At 42.3% G+C, this 16,988-nt stretch overlaps 1 protein-coding gene across 1 annotated transcript in view; it reads right to left on the bottom strand.

Moving 5' to 3' along the window:
• Positions 1-1,963: 1,963 nt before the first annotated feature.
• The window catches only part of RNF103 (ring finger protein 103), a 15,233-nt gene continuing 208 nt past the window's right edge, over positions 1,964-16,988 (bottom strand). Inside the window, exons 2-4 of the mRNA XM_010155654.1 lie at positions 15,573-15,709; positions 5,910-6,025; positions 1,964-3,996 (exon numbers count right to left, since the gene is read on the bottom strand). Of these exons, the coding sequence (XP_010153956.1) occupies positions 2,418-3,996; positions 5,910-6,025; positions 15,573-15,709 (1,832 nt within the window). The 3' untranslated portion in view covers positions 1,964-2,417. The remainder of the gene's footprint in view (positions 3,997-5,909; positions 6,026-15,572; positions 15,710-16,988) is intronic.

Here is a 16,988-nt window from a genome sequence, read left to right as displayed (position 1 = left end):
CTATGATTCTATGATTCTAAATACATCCAACTGCTTTGCTTTTCTGCTGGGACTACCGATACACTACACCAGCTGCTGTTGATTTTGAAACAGGTGCATTTGCCAGGAACTGGATCACAACAATTTATATAACCCAGGCTAACGGACACGAGGGGACTGAACCTTCAGTCACAGCTACCTACCGGTCATAATTATCCGCTCACATGGATGTACCCTCTGCGGCTCTCCTGCTAATTAAACAGCAGTTTGTGTCTGGTAGAGCAACTGAGGTCATTAAAACACAACTTTTCACAAATAAGGCTGAACCTGTGCCCAAGAGCTGCTTAAGCCCAAGCTTAGTGCGAGGACGTCAGCTTTCGGCAGCAGAGCTGCCCTCCAGCAGCACAGTGCCCCCGGGACGGGGCGTTCCTTGAACTTGCTGCTCGCCGTGTTTGGCAATGCACCCAGATGCCAGCGCAAGGCTACAGGGGACTCTTAACACAGCGGTTCCCTTGTGTACTTCAGTACATCACCTACGGCCTTATTTATATTCACAAGAGCTCTCCTCCGTTTCCCCTTTGGAGGTGGTAAGGCCTCAGTTCAGCGCAGGTTTCAAGACAGTCCCGGAACGCTGTGGATTTCAACCCCAGCTGCCAACGATAAGCACACAAGCCAAGTGTCACCCTGCCACACAAATTGGAAGCAGAAATGCTCTTTGCCCTCATTATGCCTCTCCACTGCTCTGCGGCAGCTGTAATGACAGATAAAGGGCATGTACTGACAGGCCTCAACTGGAATAAAAATTACTTTCTGTACCACAGGAGAGTTGGTGATATTATGCCCCTTCGACATCCCTGTTTCAGTACTGCAATAGGAAAAAGGAAATGAGAGAGGAAAAAATACTCACAATTACAACCCACTCCTCTGATAATTAGAACATCCTATTGGGAAGGCACCTGGTGACTGGACGCATGAAACATTTGTTATTAAAAACAACAGTGCCCAGGTACCCCAAAGAGATAAACCAGTACCAGACAGCTTTGTGCACGCTAACCACCCAACTCTCTGTAAAGGCACAGAGATGGATCCTAACTGCAAGAGGGACCCGTGTTTACAGTTTCTAGTATCATCTTCGGTTATTATCCTCCTTTCATACCAAATGGGCAGGAACTAGGAAAGAAATAAAACAATGAGGCTGTTCCTTCTGCTGTGGCACATAAAACACTTGAAAACACTTTCCTAGTTTAGCCTTTTTTTCTACTTGCATCATCTCATACTCTCCTTGCTTTTTATTTGCAACCAACATTTCCTCTCTGGATTTTCAGCCACGATTGCATAGAATCACAGAACGGTTTGGGTGGGAAGGGACCTTAAAGACCATCCAGTTCCAACCCCCCTGCCATGGGCAGGGACACCTTCCACTAGACCAGGTTGCTCAAAGCCTCATCCAGCCTGGCCTTGAACACTTCCAGCGATGGGGCATCTACAGCTTCTCTGGGCAATTTCCGAAAGGTACATCCAAACCCACGGTTTCATATTGAAATGTAAAGAAATCAATAGTCTCAATTTTTCATGGCATCCAACAACTATCACTTTTCTGCAAGAAATCACTTTCAAATACCAGCAGGTGGAATCTGGCAATTTTTACCTTCACATGCCACTTCTGTCCTTGCACGACAGTGCTCTGCTCCTTCAGGATGGTTTACTTTGAGGCTGCAGGGGGGCTACCCTAAAGTCTTCCCAGATGTCTGCAGATGAGGGTGGAAGCACTTCGACTCAGAAGACTTAGGGAGGAAGAAGTTCCCAGCGAAACACCTTTGCCTTCCACTTGGCCAGTTGCTAACACTGGGGCATTACTAGGAGATGATTTAGTAGTCACAAAAGTTGTGTTATATTTTTATTGTCTTCACAGATAAATCAGACCAGCGAGACATCCGTAACCGTACACACAAAATATTTATCAAAACAATTAACATTACAAATCTCCTTTTAAAATAATTTATTTCACCGATTTATTTTTAAATGGTACTGTCTTACAACATACATTATTCAACAAAGATGTGCTGAACAGACTCTAAAATAAGAAACACTTAAATTAAGCAATTGTCTCCGATGAGAATTTCAATTTCGCCCACATCCTAACTTGTAAACGTTTGCTGGAACACCGCTCCTGTTGTAGGCTTGATTTTTGTGCTTACAAAAAACAGCATCAAGTTTCCAGATGTTGAAAAGAAAAGGTTATTGTACGATAAGTATGCATTCAGTTCAACGTACAAGGCAACCAAATGATTCTGTCGTTAACGTTAGCATCGTGTATATTTTAGTTCACTGCACTAACATTTAAACTAAAACTTCAAACCACATAATCTTTTAAGTGACTAACATTTAAAAGGCAAGCAGTAAGATCCTGAAAGCTTACAAAGGACACCGGCACACAGCTAAGACAGGGTATCATTCGACAAAGGCTGCGGATGTGTGTATGGCTGCTTTTTTTTGTACGAAGCCCACCTGCAGACGGGGCAGCAGTGTCGCCCGCCGGCCAGCCACATCACGATGCAATTCTGGTGGAACACGTGGCCGCAGGGCAAGCCCGTGAGCAGACAACCGTCTGCAAAATTTTCTAGACACACAACGCATTCTGTACAGTGCAACATCTCGGAGGGCCATGCCGACCAATCTGGCTCCACGTCACCTGCGGCGCTGGACGAGCCGTAGGATTGCGCTTTCTGTTCATGTGGCTCGTGATGACAATATTTACTGACACACGAACAGGTCTCAGCACCACACCCAGGCTCTCCCTCACTGCGCCTATGAAAGGTGTTTAGCTCATCGTCCTCGGAGACTTCTTTTTCACTACTGAAGACCTCTTTGTTTTCACTGTCAGAGTCACTTTCGCTGTCTTGAAAGCTTTCCAGCGTGTCCTCGTCAGAGGCGATGCCGAGGCATCTGAACCTCCACATCGGTAAGTTTTTTATGTAATCCGTTGGTATCAGAGGGTGAAGCCAGAGATCGGGGAAGGCCAACCGCTCTAAGAACAAATCCGGGTCTTCATCCCAGTCCGAGTCAAAAGGAAAGTGTTGAAAAGAAGCAATAGGATGAAACAAGTAGCTGGTGTACCAGTCCCACAGGCTTGACAGCCACTCCAGATTATTAGCATTTACTTCATCGGTGTTGTTATTGCGTCGTCTTTTCTTCTCGAAGTAATCAATTAGTAAACCGTGACCAAGGTATGTGCTGAGGAAGAGGGCTGGATGCGACGAGTAGAACATCCAATCGGCCCTTACCCAAGAAGCCAAAGTAGTTGTGTTAGAGTACCTGAAGAGTTTTAAACTGTACTCGTAAAAGCTGTCTAAGTAGGGTAGTTGCAGAAAACCTAACACGGGGAGCCAGGAAATAATTAATAATGAATTATACGTCCCTAAAGTGCTTATAAGAACCACAAAACGCTTTATAGTAGCGCCTTGTGTAATAAACAGGTCCATCCAAGCCATCAGGTTAACCAAAACTAAGCTTAGAACAAATAAATCATTAACTTCTGGTTGTAAGGAGCGCAAAAAGGAATCCATGGCACGTAGCGATATAAATTCACCAGTGTTATTTCCGTACCTGTAAATCCCCTCGGGAGTCCTAAGTATGTAGGAGGGTGTCTTGTAGATACCAATTTCTGCCATGTAACTTTTATTGTCCCAGTTTTCCACATTCACAAAAATAAATTCTACTCTTCCAGTGAACTTTACACTTAGCGCAGAGAAGAACGCCGGAGGCTGGTCGAGGTTGGCAAACAGGTATATTTTCACACGGTACTGGTCACTTTTGTTCCATTCTTCTTTTAAATGCTCCGAGTTGTAGATGGTTTTGATCCGAGAAGCAGCATGGGCTGTGATCCATTTGAAAATGTGCTCCACTTCGATCTTGCGCCCATTGTACTCCTTAAGCATTACTTTTCCCTTGGAGGTACTGGTTTGAGGAACCGACATAATGAGGGTGGATTTCAGCCAACCTCTCCTCCTGCAGTATCTACAAAGAAAATGGCAAGTTAGGTGACAGGGTTTCAGACCGCTGGAGCTGCCGGCTGTAAATTTCTGTTATGAGCCCAAAAATGAGACATGTTGAGCACCTGGAAAACTTTACGTAGACTAGTAGGACATACGGGCACCCAATATTCTCTGGCAAAGCATATTGTTATCTACCTTACAGAAATGTTGTAAAGAGGTACGTATTCATAAACAAGGAAGAGGAACCATCAAAACATGAGACAGGCAGCAGGCATGCAAACTGCCTCCGGCAACCCTGCACATTGCCATACTGGAGCGAGCCCAGGGGAGGCTGCAAAGGTGATCAGAGGGCTGGAGCCCCTCTGCTGTAAAGACAGGTTGTTCAGTCTGCAGAGGGGAAGGCTCCAGGGTGACCTTACTGCAGCCTTCCAGTACCTGAAGGGGCCCACAAGGAAGCTGGGGGGGACTTTTTGCAAGGGCCTGTAGTGACAGGACAAGGGGTAATGGGTTTAAATTGAAAGTGGGGAGGTTTAGATTAGATGTCAGGAAGAAGTTCTTCACGGAGAGGCTGGTGAGACCCGGGAACAGGTTGCCCAGAGAAGCTGTGGATGCCCCATCCCTAGAAGTGTTCAAGGCCAGGCTGGACGAGGGTTTGAGCAACCTGGTCTAGTGGAAGATGTCCCTGCCCATGGCAGGGGGGTTGGAACTGGATGGTCTTTAAGGTCCCTTCCCACCCAAACCAGTCTGCGATTCTATGAAATAGGGGCCACCAGCCTCTTTCACTAGCCATCTTACCTACATCCTCTCTGGTTTTGGTCTATCAACTTACGTTTAGACAACTGCAACTCCCCATCTCATGAATCCGAACATAACATTTTTAGAAGGAACCATAAGATATTATCCCACTAATAAAGGCAACCTGACAACTGTAGGGTGCAGCGTTCTGAATTGCAGCTGCAGCCTGATGAAAACTATTCACGAGGGTTTACTCAACAAAACATTTCTTGTTTTAGGAAAAAAAATAATTAATTTTAAACATAATATCTGATCCCAACATTAAGACTAGTTAGGAGCTACACAAGGAGAAACACTGCCAAATTTTTAAGATGTTCAAATACACTGTTTTGATTATACAAGATTATTTTGCATAAGCACTGCAAAGTCTAAGAATTTTCTCTTATGATTAACTTTGAGAGATATGAAACATTTTGGACTTAAGCTGTGTAAGACATGCATGTCCACACATACCACTGGACAGTCTAGACATGGTAGAATTCCAGTCATGTGAAGCAAATGCTTCTAAAAAATGTTGAAAAAAATTAGTTTTACAGCAGCACAGAATTATTAATAGCTTCTTTGGCTCTGGTCTTCTTCCTTGCTCAAAATCATATGCAAACAACAGTGAATCTTGCCTAGCTCACTGTATGTTGTCAAAGGGTGTGTGCAAGTTTATACACACAATGTTTGTCAGGGAACAGGATTTGTCAGTAATCCTGAGAAGCAGGGACTGTTTGCAGGGTTCATGTTAACCTGTGTTTCTCCTTTCCGATTCCAATATAACAACTCTACAACTGATACAGTTCTCTTAGGTGGGCTACATATATTCAGCTTTGTCCTAAGCAAGGACAGTTCTTGTCCCCAAACGCCTGGACTGTATGGCCAGATTCTTCTGTTCATTGCCTTCCACGGCTGTATTACACTCCACAGAGCCTAATCATGTATTTCCCACATGATGCTTTAGGAAGCTGCAGATCTGTGTTTATAATGTTGATAAAAAATATAATGGAGAATTCTGAACAGACTTTAGTAGAGATAAAAACATGAATAAAGCCACCTCCTGTCACAGCTACTTTTACAACACAGCAAGCCCTGCTGCCAGAACACAGCTGAGCCTTAAGATCTTCTTGGGATTTAGATAATCCTTTAAGAATATACCTGGGGTCACTGGAACAGTTAAAAGTGCCAGTACGTATGCCGAATCTTGACACTTTCTTCACCATTTTCTCCCAGTGGACTTTACCCACCAGCGGGCTTCTGTCGTTTGCTATGACCTGTTGCCAAAAGGAAATAACAGTTTAGCATCACAGGAAATTTGCTTCCCAAAATGAAGAGCAAGGTTCATGAAAACAGAAATATAGTCAACCTTGACAGTGTTTTCCCTTCTCTTAGAACAGAACATACAATAGGTAGATACAACTGGTAGTCACGCTTAGTGTCTTTGCAGAGTGAAGCTCTAAGACAGAAATGCAGTTTCTGCAGAAAGACAAAGGTGCATCATCACTTTAAGCACCTGTTAAGATACTAAAATCAGCGGTGGTTAATAAAAACCTTAGGAAAATAACAAAACTATCATTAAACAGTTCGCAGTAGGGGAGAAGGGAAGAGAGTGCAGCAGGTTCCTCTTCTTCACAGTAAAAAAAGGCCATTATTTTATCACAATTCTCCATGAAAAGTTACAACATACCCAAGAAATGTTGTCTTGGAGCAAGTAAACTGAGTTGGAATGTATGTCCCTGGTACCAGATTACACTGCCGACAAACACTTCTAAGTGCTGGAAACTAGTGATTAAACACCCAGATAACGCCTAAAAATCTTGTGACTCCTTCCAACTTTGCCAGTGACTCACTCTGCAACTTTACCTGACTCTTCCAACTCCAGTGTCCTATCTGCCATTTCAGGATGGTAAATCACTGGGATATATACCCAAGGTCGTAATTTGTTCTAACCCAGTATATTACAGAAGCACTTCAGGTTGCCTAGACATAAGCTTCTGCAGACCCGAATGACAAAGAAGCAGCACCCAGCCTCTGATTTGTAACTGTACAGGGAAGGGGGGGAGGGGGAAGAAAAAGAAGAACTTGCCTGCCTGCAGCTGACAGGTAATTTTGAATGACATGACTGATCACACATTATTCCGTGAGCCGTCGCAGTTTCTATTTTAGAAATGCCTCACATGCTTCTGCAGGCTGACTGGCAACTGCTTAAAATTCATTTTTTAATTAAGTTCTGAAACTTCCATTTGTTAGGCATTTGTTTACCCGCCGTTAAACTTCTCCCAATCATTTTCTGACTTAATAACCTGAAATGTCAGCTTTCCTCTGGAAGTTAGGTTGTCACCCTGATTAACAGTTCTCTGCGTACAGGCTGAGACGCAGACCTGGAAAGCACGACTGGCCTTTGGGACTCAAAAAAGCCCCAGACTTGCTCTGTGGCACATAACATCCACTCAGAAACTAAAAGAAGGGAATTCACTGAGCGGAATGTTCTGCATAGGGAAACAAAGTGAAACTGAAGTTACAGCTTATACCCCCAATTCCACGGAGCCCATCATGTTTAAATGAAACCAGAGGTGAACATCTGGATAAGAATCCTTCAAGTTACTCTCAAAACACACACATCACATAGAAAAGCCTAACCTTCAAGCGCCAAGACAACCCACTGGGGAAATGTGCCATGTTACTGAGGCTTCTTTCCATCACCCCATGCAACTGAAGCAATTATTTTGGATATTTTAAACTTCTTCCTTTCGCCTATTTCAGCTCGGAGAGACCACATGCCACTTCTACTAGTAAGCATAAAAGTAAAACGTCGGTAACTGGATTACTCTTTGGTACAGCTACTCAAGAGATCCGTTGTTTCCAAAATCCTGTGGGCATGTTGTGAAAAAGCCTAGCACAGTTATTGAGCACATGCTCGTGTTCTGTGCAGGAGAACCGATCCTGCTCAGCTGTTTCTTGTCTGATACCACAATATTCACTTTAAGTGTCAAGAGAAGGAGATCTGTTGCAAATACAGCAGTATGTTTTACTGTCATCTGGCTGTTTGTACTGGTGGATTTTTTTAATACCAGCTTATTTCCCTTCCTATGAAAAAGTCCTTCCTCTTGGAGAAAGTTGGTTATGTTGAAGGAGGAGGACAGAACTAGCAGTCTGTACTTTGTAACAAGATAGAGAGAACCCTGCTATGGTTTCGCACACTGGAGCTTTGTAAAATTTCTGGAGCTCATGATTTTTTATGTCATTATCACCAAAAAAAAAAAAAAAAATCAATAAACATGTCCATTGCAGCTGCTCCTTGCAGACAACACCCACTTACAACACTGGGAGTTCACCACACAGAGGCAAGGGTTTGTGTTTTGGAAAGCAGTCATCGTCTCCCTGGATGAGGGAGTCTGAGGCAACGCTGCAGGTTAAGCAATCACAATGTAATTCGATTTAAATTGAAGATAACCTGCAAACGCTTGTAAGAGATTTTATTTAAGAAGTGTGAGTTTTGATAAGCTAAGAAATGTAGCTTAAAAACCTGTGACAGCGAAGCCCAGGAATTTGAATGCAGAAGAGGCCTGGAAATTCTTCAAGTCCAAGGTGTTAAAGCTATCAGGATTTTCTATTTCGAGCATGGGGTGGGGGGGAAATTGTCAAGTCCCGCACTGCTTCCTAGCAAGCCTTTCCAAAAAGATGTTGGAAACAGTTTGAGAATCTACACGGAATGAAAAAAGGTCAAAAGGAAGAGCTAGCAAAGAAAGAGGTGTGAGAAATAAAAAAAAAATAAGGAAAAACGAGCAATTCAAGTTAGACCATACAAAGAATATTATAAGCTGCACCAAAAGGTTTTTCAGCCATATAAGAATAGAACCAGGGGAAAAGCAGCAGGATCACCATTCAATGAAGGTAGGGCAGAAATGTCAGATAATTTTCTTTTTAAACTGAAATTAATGCTCTGACTCGGTTTTCAGTGAAGAGGAGCTGGCTGGCCACGGACAGGTCAGCGAGTTTATGGGAACAGACTGATGATGGAAACAAAACTCAGAATGACTTAAGGCACCTAAAGCAGAGTAAGCAGGTGGTATCCATCCCAGAACCATAATACAGTGAGCACACAACATTACACCTGAACCTGTGAAGATTTCTTACAAAACCCCTTGTCAGAGTAATTTACATTTTGACAGGAGAATAACAACTTAGTAACTATATTTAAGAGCCAATGAAAAAAATATTATCCCACCAGTTTGATCTCAATAGCACGCAAAACTGTAGAACAAATTTTAAAGGTGCAGAGAGGGTTGAATTTTCCACCCCTTTCCAGCACGGAATTACTGAAGATGTTTCATTCCCAATTAAGTCAAAAGTTAAAAATCCATCTTTTCCTCAAGGAAAAGAACTGAGTTGCAAGAGAAACGGAACGTATTGCCCCTTCCGTACTTTGGTGGGGTATGTAGTACTGTGCCACATGGAAAATTTTCAGGAGAATTGGAGATAATTCTTTACAGTGAGTTAAAAAAAGCAAGTAGGAAAATCGCTAAGGTAAGAAAACATCCAAACACCAGAGAGGTGCTAACAGACTTCTTAACCGATTTACCTTAGAGCTCAGTTCAGCATAGATTCCTATTTAAGCCTTTCCTGCAGAAACTTGAAAGCTCCCAAAGCCATTTGTAGATGACATACCATTGGGAAGCACGTCCATGTACCACAGAGGATTATAATGGCATACAGGAAGGGCTGCACAAATCTTGTAATGCAGAGTGTCAGAAATGAAATGGAATTCAATAATGAACAGGACACTTGGGGAGTTCATCCATTAGAAACAGCGACACGAGGAAAAGCTTAGGTCTATTAGTTGATCTGAAAGGAACTATGAGCCATCAGTATTAACTGGCTGTGAAATAAGCAAAGCCCGGGATGTATTATGCCTGACAACACAAACTGGCTGATGGACCTCACATGCTGGGAGTAGTGAGGCAGACATCAGGAGTCAGTGAAACTAAAGGGCCATGTCAATTTAAGCACAATAGAAACAAATTAGCCACGAATATGCGCAGGCCAGAAGTTGGATACGGGTTTCCAAGAAAAGGGTAACAGTCGATAGGAGATTACACTCAGACAACTTCCAATTTAAGATTTATAAACACACACTCCATAGTCTAGCAGAGAGCTGAACTCGCTCATCAAGAAGGTCCCTTTCAGTCATATGGTCCATCTTATTTTGAAGAAATAAAGACAAAGCTCGCAGAAAAAGTTATCTTTTGTGAGATCAGCGAGCAGAGCTGGGAAACAAACACCACATTTAGAGGAACACAGACCCTTCAAGCTTCTCTTACGCACGGCATCAAGCTATGCTCACAGTCTGCAAAATATCATATGTCAGAGTGACAAATAAGGCAATGAAGATAACCCAATGAATCCATTAGTCATCTTAATAGTCTAAGAGAATCCAATAGTATTAAAGTAACCCTGCCATTTAAACATCCCACATGGAAATCTCCTTTATTTCTACTTGTTCTGACTGAGTTTTCTTGTTTAGTTTCCATAAATACTTAAAAATGTGGCTTCCGGATACCACAGAAAAAAATAATAGAATTCATCGAGGGACATATCACACTGAAATAATGAAAATCCTGATGATTTCAACAGGCATTTGCGTACATTGCTTTTGCATTGGAAGAGCTCTCCTGCCTTCAAATTAGACAGAACTGTCCCAGAAGAGGCCAGTCGAGAATGTAACTCATGGAATCATTTTGATCTCTAAGTTAAAATAGTCATAGTTACACCATTGCAACGGTCTTTAACAGCAAACACCCCAGAGACAGACAGATACAAACACTTGGAAAAATAGGACAATATCAGCAAGACACCTCACCTCTCTTGCTTAATCCAAAACACAAGTGTCTCAGGTAGATGCCTAGGTTATTGCAATAGCTACTTCACAACTGTCATTGATGCAGTTGCTCCTTAATTTCCCAGTTATCATTAAGGACATTTTTAAAAATCATTTTATGAAACATAGCCTTTGTAAAACAGCAGTAAAACATGGGACGGAAATTGAAGTGGCACAAGGAAACTCAGAGAGTTTGCTGTAGCAATGCCATATGCGAAGACAGGTTCTTGCTCTGGTACTCCAGCAGTACTTGAGCACAACATGACAGTAGCCTCATTTGAGCATTCTCCCATTTTCTGTTCATTTAAACCAGATATTGTTGAACCCCTTTTAGAAAGGTAGGTAGAGATTTCGAAACAAGTCACTGGAACAAGATTTGGTCTCAGTAAGTTTTGAAGCTCACTCACAACTAAAAACGTTCAAATATCACAAGGCACGAAAAAGGAAGTCGGAGATCAACAAATGCAGAACAAACATCACTTCATGGTATTTCAACTCTCACTATTTTCACCAATTCTAGCTCCTTCCATTTTTTTCTCTGCTTCCTCCTTTGGTTAAGATATACAGAGGAAAGAAATGTACTAACCATCCGATGCATAAGAAGAATTACGGTATAATGGGAGAAGGAGCTTACACATATCCTCACAGCAAAGATACTAAAATAGGATTAACAGGTATTTTTTTAATGGAGAATAATCCCTACAATGTAACGTGCACCAAACCAGGCATATACCCTCTAGAACGTAAACGAACTCCTAACAAGTTGCTTCCACACCAACAGCTTGCAACAACCACCCGAGTCCTTTGCAGACCGGAAGGATATATACGGAAGGAACTTCCCACAGATCGTGAACACCCTCGATAGAGGGCTTTTTTAAAGAGGAAATTCTAAAATCAGCTCTTAAATACAGTCACTACTGCTTCTAACGGCCTCAGGAACCTAAAGTAATCTCAGTAACACTAAAGGGAAAAACATCCTGATGAACGGTCTACTTTGCACGTTCAACAGCCCTTGTGCCTTGCTGGTTTGATTAAGAGTCATTCCATTTGTGTTTGTCACATTGTGCCAGAGGTGGGAACAACACTGAAAAAAGAACTCAAAGCCACAAGCAAGAATTGTGAGATCATCACGATACAGCAGATGCTCCGAGCTGAGTGATGCACGTGTTTTATATATATAATTTTTGGTGATGGAAAAATATTCACGTTGGCAGCATCTCTTATGGGACAGGAGTACGTGCCACGAAAGGAAGAGAAAACAGTATCCAAATGAAAGCGCCAAGGGAAGCTCAGGCATTATCTAAGCTGGAATTAAGCCAGGATACCAGGTGTCCCTGACACCTGCTCATACCAAGGGCACACAATTTTGAATACACACAAATAGTCAAAACTTTGCCCTACAGCTTAGCCACAAAGACAATATCTCCAAGAGCCCATCATCTCTGGGCACTAGGGCACTGTGGCAGGCTTTAAGCCACCAGCAAGAACAAAACCTATTAAATAAGAGTCACCAATTTTCTGCTGCACAGCATTACTTGACATTTGAATCAGAAAAGACTGTGTGATTTTGCCAAAGGCAAAACTGATCTCTAACTTATTTAATGAACTGGTAAGGTTGTATGTATGCAAGAATTGTCAGCCTGGCTCGGCAGCTTCCCATCTGAGATATGCAGACCCCTGGAGACCCACTCCTCCGGGGTGCCTGCAGAGGGTAAATCAGCAAAGGAAGCCCAGTACTACTGCAGAGAGTGAGTCCATATACTCACTGGAAGCTTTTTAGGGATCCATAAAGACCCAAAGGTTCAAAAACTCTAGTCTGTTAATTAAACTTCTTACATGCCTTTCATAGAACCCTTCATAATCAACAGCTATGTTGCAAACTATCCTCCCATAGATAAAACAGAGTAAAAATATTTGGACAATTCTCTCTTAGAAATACAATGAATTATAAATAGACTGGTAAGTTATTTATTGGAAGCATGGGAAGAAAGCCCACTTATTTCTGAAAACATGACGAAGTTTCTCCATGACTGCCTGCACTTTTATCAGTCCTGGGACATCTCACCGTTCACTATTCAGCATTGTGCTCACGAAACTGAATTTCCACATAGCACTCTTTTTAGGACTCACAACTGGTTCAGAATTCATCCACCCGGATTAAAGATGTCTGGAGATTTTTTGCTTTGCTTTGCTTTTCTTAGAAAGAGACTGGGAGAAATTAGATCAAAACAGGCAAAGACAGAAAACTACATCCATCACAGCACGCAAAAACTAACCACGTCAAAATTATGTGTAGTTTCTCAAGGAAGGTGAGGTGATGTACACACCAGTCTGAGCAGCTCAGTTAAGCTGTCAGTTAAGTCAGAGGTTGAGGATAAATGAGCTTCTGTAATGAATTAACATGCAAAGGCAGGCAATATGAGAACATTGTTCTGCACCACCCAAATCCTGTGCTCTCTGACATCCCTTGTTCTGTGACTACATCATTTGAACAAGAAGCTGCGATGCAGAGTAGATGGCAACATTTTATATCCATAATTATGTCCTCTGCATCTCTACCAGACACAATCAAGATGTTTGTCCTCCTGTTTCAAAGCCAGGAAGACGGTTCCCTTACTTCCCTCTACCACTATGCTACAGTAGGGATTTTTAAAATAGAAATAATAATTAGATTTTAACTTCATTCGAAGAGGATTTTTAACTGTAGATCATTTACTGTATATTTTTGAACAGTCATAATGACTATGATATTGTTAGATGTGACAGGCTCCTAGAGACTAACCAGAGAGCACGAGCCATAGCAGAGTCTGAAAAAGCCAGAACCTTTTGTGTTACTCCTCTACCAACGAGCTAAGCAGCTCTAAAAACTACCACTCCTTCTCCCTGCCAGCCAAAGAAGTGCACAACAGCAGCTGGCAAGCAAGAAGAAAGGCATAAAAGGAAAGGTGATGAGATCACGAGCTAATAGGAGAGAGAACATGCTGCTGCCCGTGACTCTACGGAAGCTCCGCATAGGAGCGGAGGGCACCTGTGAACAGCTATACTGGTAAACAAATTACCACTGAACCTGGATGCTTTGCAGGAGTATTTCCAGAAAATAAACAGATCCATAAAAGATTCTTTCCTTGTGTACAGACTTTGACATTCTTGAAGGAATTCATCTTGCTGGCTCTAAATGGCTCTAAAGTCACATCTGAATTGGTGACAAATGTATCAAGAAATAATGATTGTTTCCTCTTTTTCATTTGATTTTCTACAGACAGGGCTGGCTATCCCATTACCAGCCTGTGCCACCCCAGAAATTTCATTTACGTGCATTGGAAAATAAAAATCAACTTCAGAGTCCCCATCCTCCCATGTATCATCATCAAGAGCTTAAAATCAACTCAACCAACAGCCACTGTGCTAGCTGAGCCAGACCTGCTCCCCTCCCTCTGCTCTCCAGCCACCCCTGTCGAACACAGACTCAGGGTCAGGATCCTGAAAAGGATCTGGAGACCCTTTCTGCTTCCCAGACAGTAGCAACAACAGAGCAGGGGAATGCTCCAACCTTCTCTGTGGTCAAAGTGATGAAAACTCAAATAGCAAGACTGAAAAAAGGAAATTTGACATGTCTAGTGGTTCTTATTATGGAGAAGCAGATAAATAGCACTCAGCAAGTAAATTATTCAGTAAATTCCAGTAAGTTTTTTTTTCCCCCACAGCTATTGTGACCGACTGAATAGCTGTGCAAATATTTCCAGAACGATGACAACATTCATCACACTAGAGTTTCAAAATGCAGCCTATCTGATCTGCCAGCTGAAAACATCCTACGAGTAAAATTCTGCAAGCAACAGACAACTAGCTTGGAAATGTGTAAACCCCCTTTCAGCGCTCTCTCTCTGCTTGAAAAATGCCCTTCTGTATGATTTAAACCTCAAACAGCTTCAATAAACTCCGAATACATCTTTCCCAAAACACAAATGCCATTTTGACCATGAAGGTAATCTCCTCTCACTGCCTATTTTAGGGTGAGATCTGATGTGATCTATTAGACAGCACAGGTCTAACAACAGGAAGTCATTAAATCTTGATAATCTATTTAAATAGGAAACACTAAGTGAGGAGACCAGACAAACCAGGCGGGACAGCTGTCAACTGAGCAATTAATTGTCTGGTGGAGAATTCTGATTGCCTGATGTGGCTGTCAGCAGGCAACTCATGCCTTAAAAAAAAAATCACTTAGCAATAGAGAAGTTGATGCAGAAAAGCATTTTTACATTTCGGACTAATTACTCATGTGCTCAAGACTGATGATAAATTGTTTCAGAATCCTGTTGGCTCCCTAAATGTTGTCTTATGCTCATGCAGCCCTGGAGAAGCATGCTTTAAAACACGTGGGCACACAAGGTTAACTAAGCTACTGGAGTAGGTTGAAGAAGCAGCCTCCAAGCCTGGGAAGGAACACACGGAGATCCTGCCTTTGTGAAGAGGCAGCAGAGCTTTTCCAAGTGCTCCAAGCCCCTTAGATAAACAGAAACTTAAACTTCTTGGGTCCGAGCATGCAATGCAACCAAAAGGAAGAGCAGCGCCAGAGGCAGCTCTCCTGTGCCAGCTGGGAGCATCCACACTTCAGGCACCTACTTCACACATTGCACAAGCTCTTACAAGTACTTGCGCAGTCTGTGCATGCTGCTTTGCTTGTTTTCTGGTTCTAAAGTACCTGGTTTTCAAAAAGTAATCCAGAGAATAACAGGTTTTTTCTTCCTGCCTGTATACGAACTAGGTCACTTCCAGCCTTTCTTGTTTTTGTGAACAGGTTTATTCCTGATGTAGCTTATCTTTGTCACCTTCTACCTATTACACACTTTTACCCCTAGTTAACTACCCTCTAGAACTCCTCCTCTGAACATATTTTGGCTGTGATAAATATATAAAAATAAATTATCAGATTTCTATACCTGTACCAGCCAGATCCCATCTTTTGTGTCTTCTACAAGCTCATAGAAGTGCATTTCACCACTGAAGTTGGTACTGGAAACTGATTCAGAGGCCTCTTCCTCCTTGAGAGCAGAATAAAGCTCTCCTTCCATGAGGTCTCCTGAAAAAGAGACAATTGCAGAAAATTCAATTAAAATGACATGAGACATATCATAAATTCTATTAAAGGTTTAACTAACTCTGTTTTACAGGGTGCTCAAAGAAACTTTTGAGTACGGAGGTAGCTAAACTTCAAAGTGACTTGAGTTCTATCGTAGTGCTTCAGCTGTCAGACTCTGGAAGACACCAACACTGTGCTTCTGATTACACACGCAACTGAGCGCCCAAAAAGAAGGAATGAAACACTCTCCCTGAAAAGAACAATATCCAGTGCCTGACAGCAATTTTAATTCACATATCTTTGCTTTCATTTCACAGCAGAGTAATTTTGTGGCAAGCGACATCCTAACGCTGATAAATCAATCAGACTGCCAAAATTTCAGTCGATAATTCTGTACCCGAAAATAGTGTCAACCGTCCCGCTGCAAGTAAAAATCTCAGGTAGAATAATTTAGCTGTTGGCTCCTGTTTGCAGAGTTGGAAAAAGCCCCCATGAACTTCAATCCCAGCAACGTGAGGAGCTCGCAGTAAAATCATCCAATGGTGCTTCCCCTGTAAACTCACTTCCTTCTCATGTTTTGTTTCACAATGGCTACAAACGCTCTTAATGACAATTAGCATTCTAGTAACTAATCTCTTAACTTGAAGAAATTAAGTCTTGTCCAAAAGGGCTGTTTCCTTCAAAATATAAAATAAACCAAGTGTTAACAGCTTGGAAACCCTTCCCAAAAATATTCACAGAATTTAGAAAAAATAAAAAAATAAAACAGGAAAGACGCTGCAAAGCCTGTTGGTATGAGAAGTGTTCCCATGACGTTTGATCAGTTAATACAGCCTGTTTGGAGTTAAACACTTCCCTGCAGCATTTGCAACCCAAACACCATGACATCATGGAAGTACCTGACAGCCAAGGAGTGAAAGTGATGGGAAAGAGAGTGAAATCCCCCACTGCTTTTTGCCGTTGGGGCAAAGCCAATAAACAACATAAATAAACAATGAACAATAAAAGCAAATTAGATTTAGATGGCCAGCATTAATATCAATTATTTACAGGGAGTTAGCATTTTTAAGGTTACCGCACTCACTGCATTCATCCAAATCCTCTTTTTCTGTTCCGACGCTGGAGCCTCTCACCGCGTACCCCGATCGCTGGGATCTGCAGCCCTTCGACCATCGATCTAAAAGCAGCTACTCACATTTTCCAGCTTGGCTGGCACCACAGCCATTACATCAGCCCCATCTCCCAGCCCTGGGGGCCAGCGGCCTCCGACCACTCC

Source organism: Eurypyga helias, unplaced genomic scaffold (assembly GCF_000690775.1).
Source record: "Eurypyga helias isolate BGI_N326 unplaced genomic scaffold, ASM69077v1 scaffold9977, whole genome shotgun sequence".
NCBI classification, from domain to species: domain Eukaryota; kingdom Metazoa; phylum Chordata; class Aves; order Eurypygiformes; family Eurypygidae; genus Eurypyga; species Eurypyga helias.
Note: the sequence above shows the minus strand (reverse complement) of the source record. Positions and strands in the feature narration are given on the sequence as shown.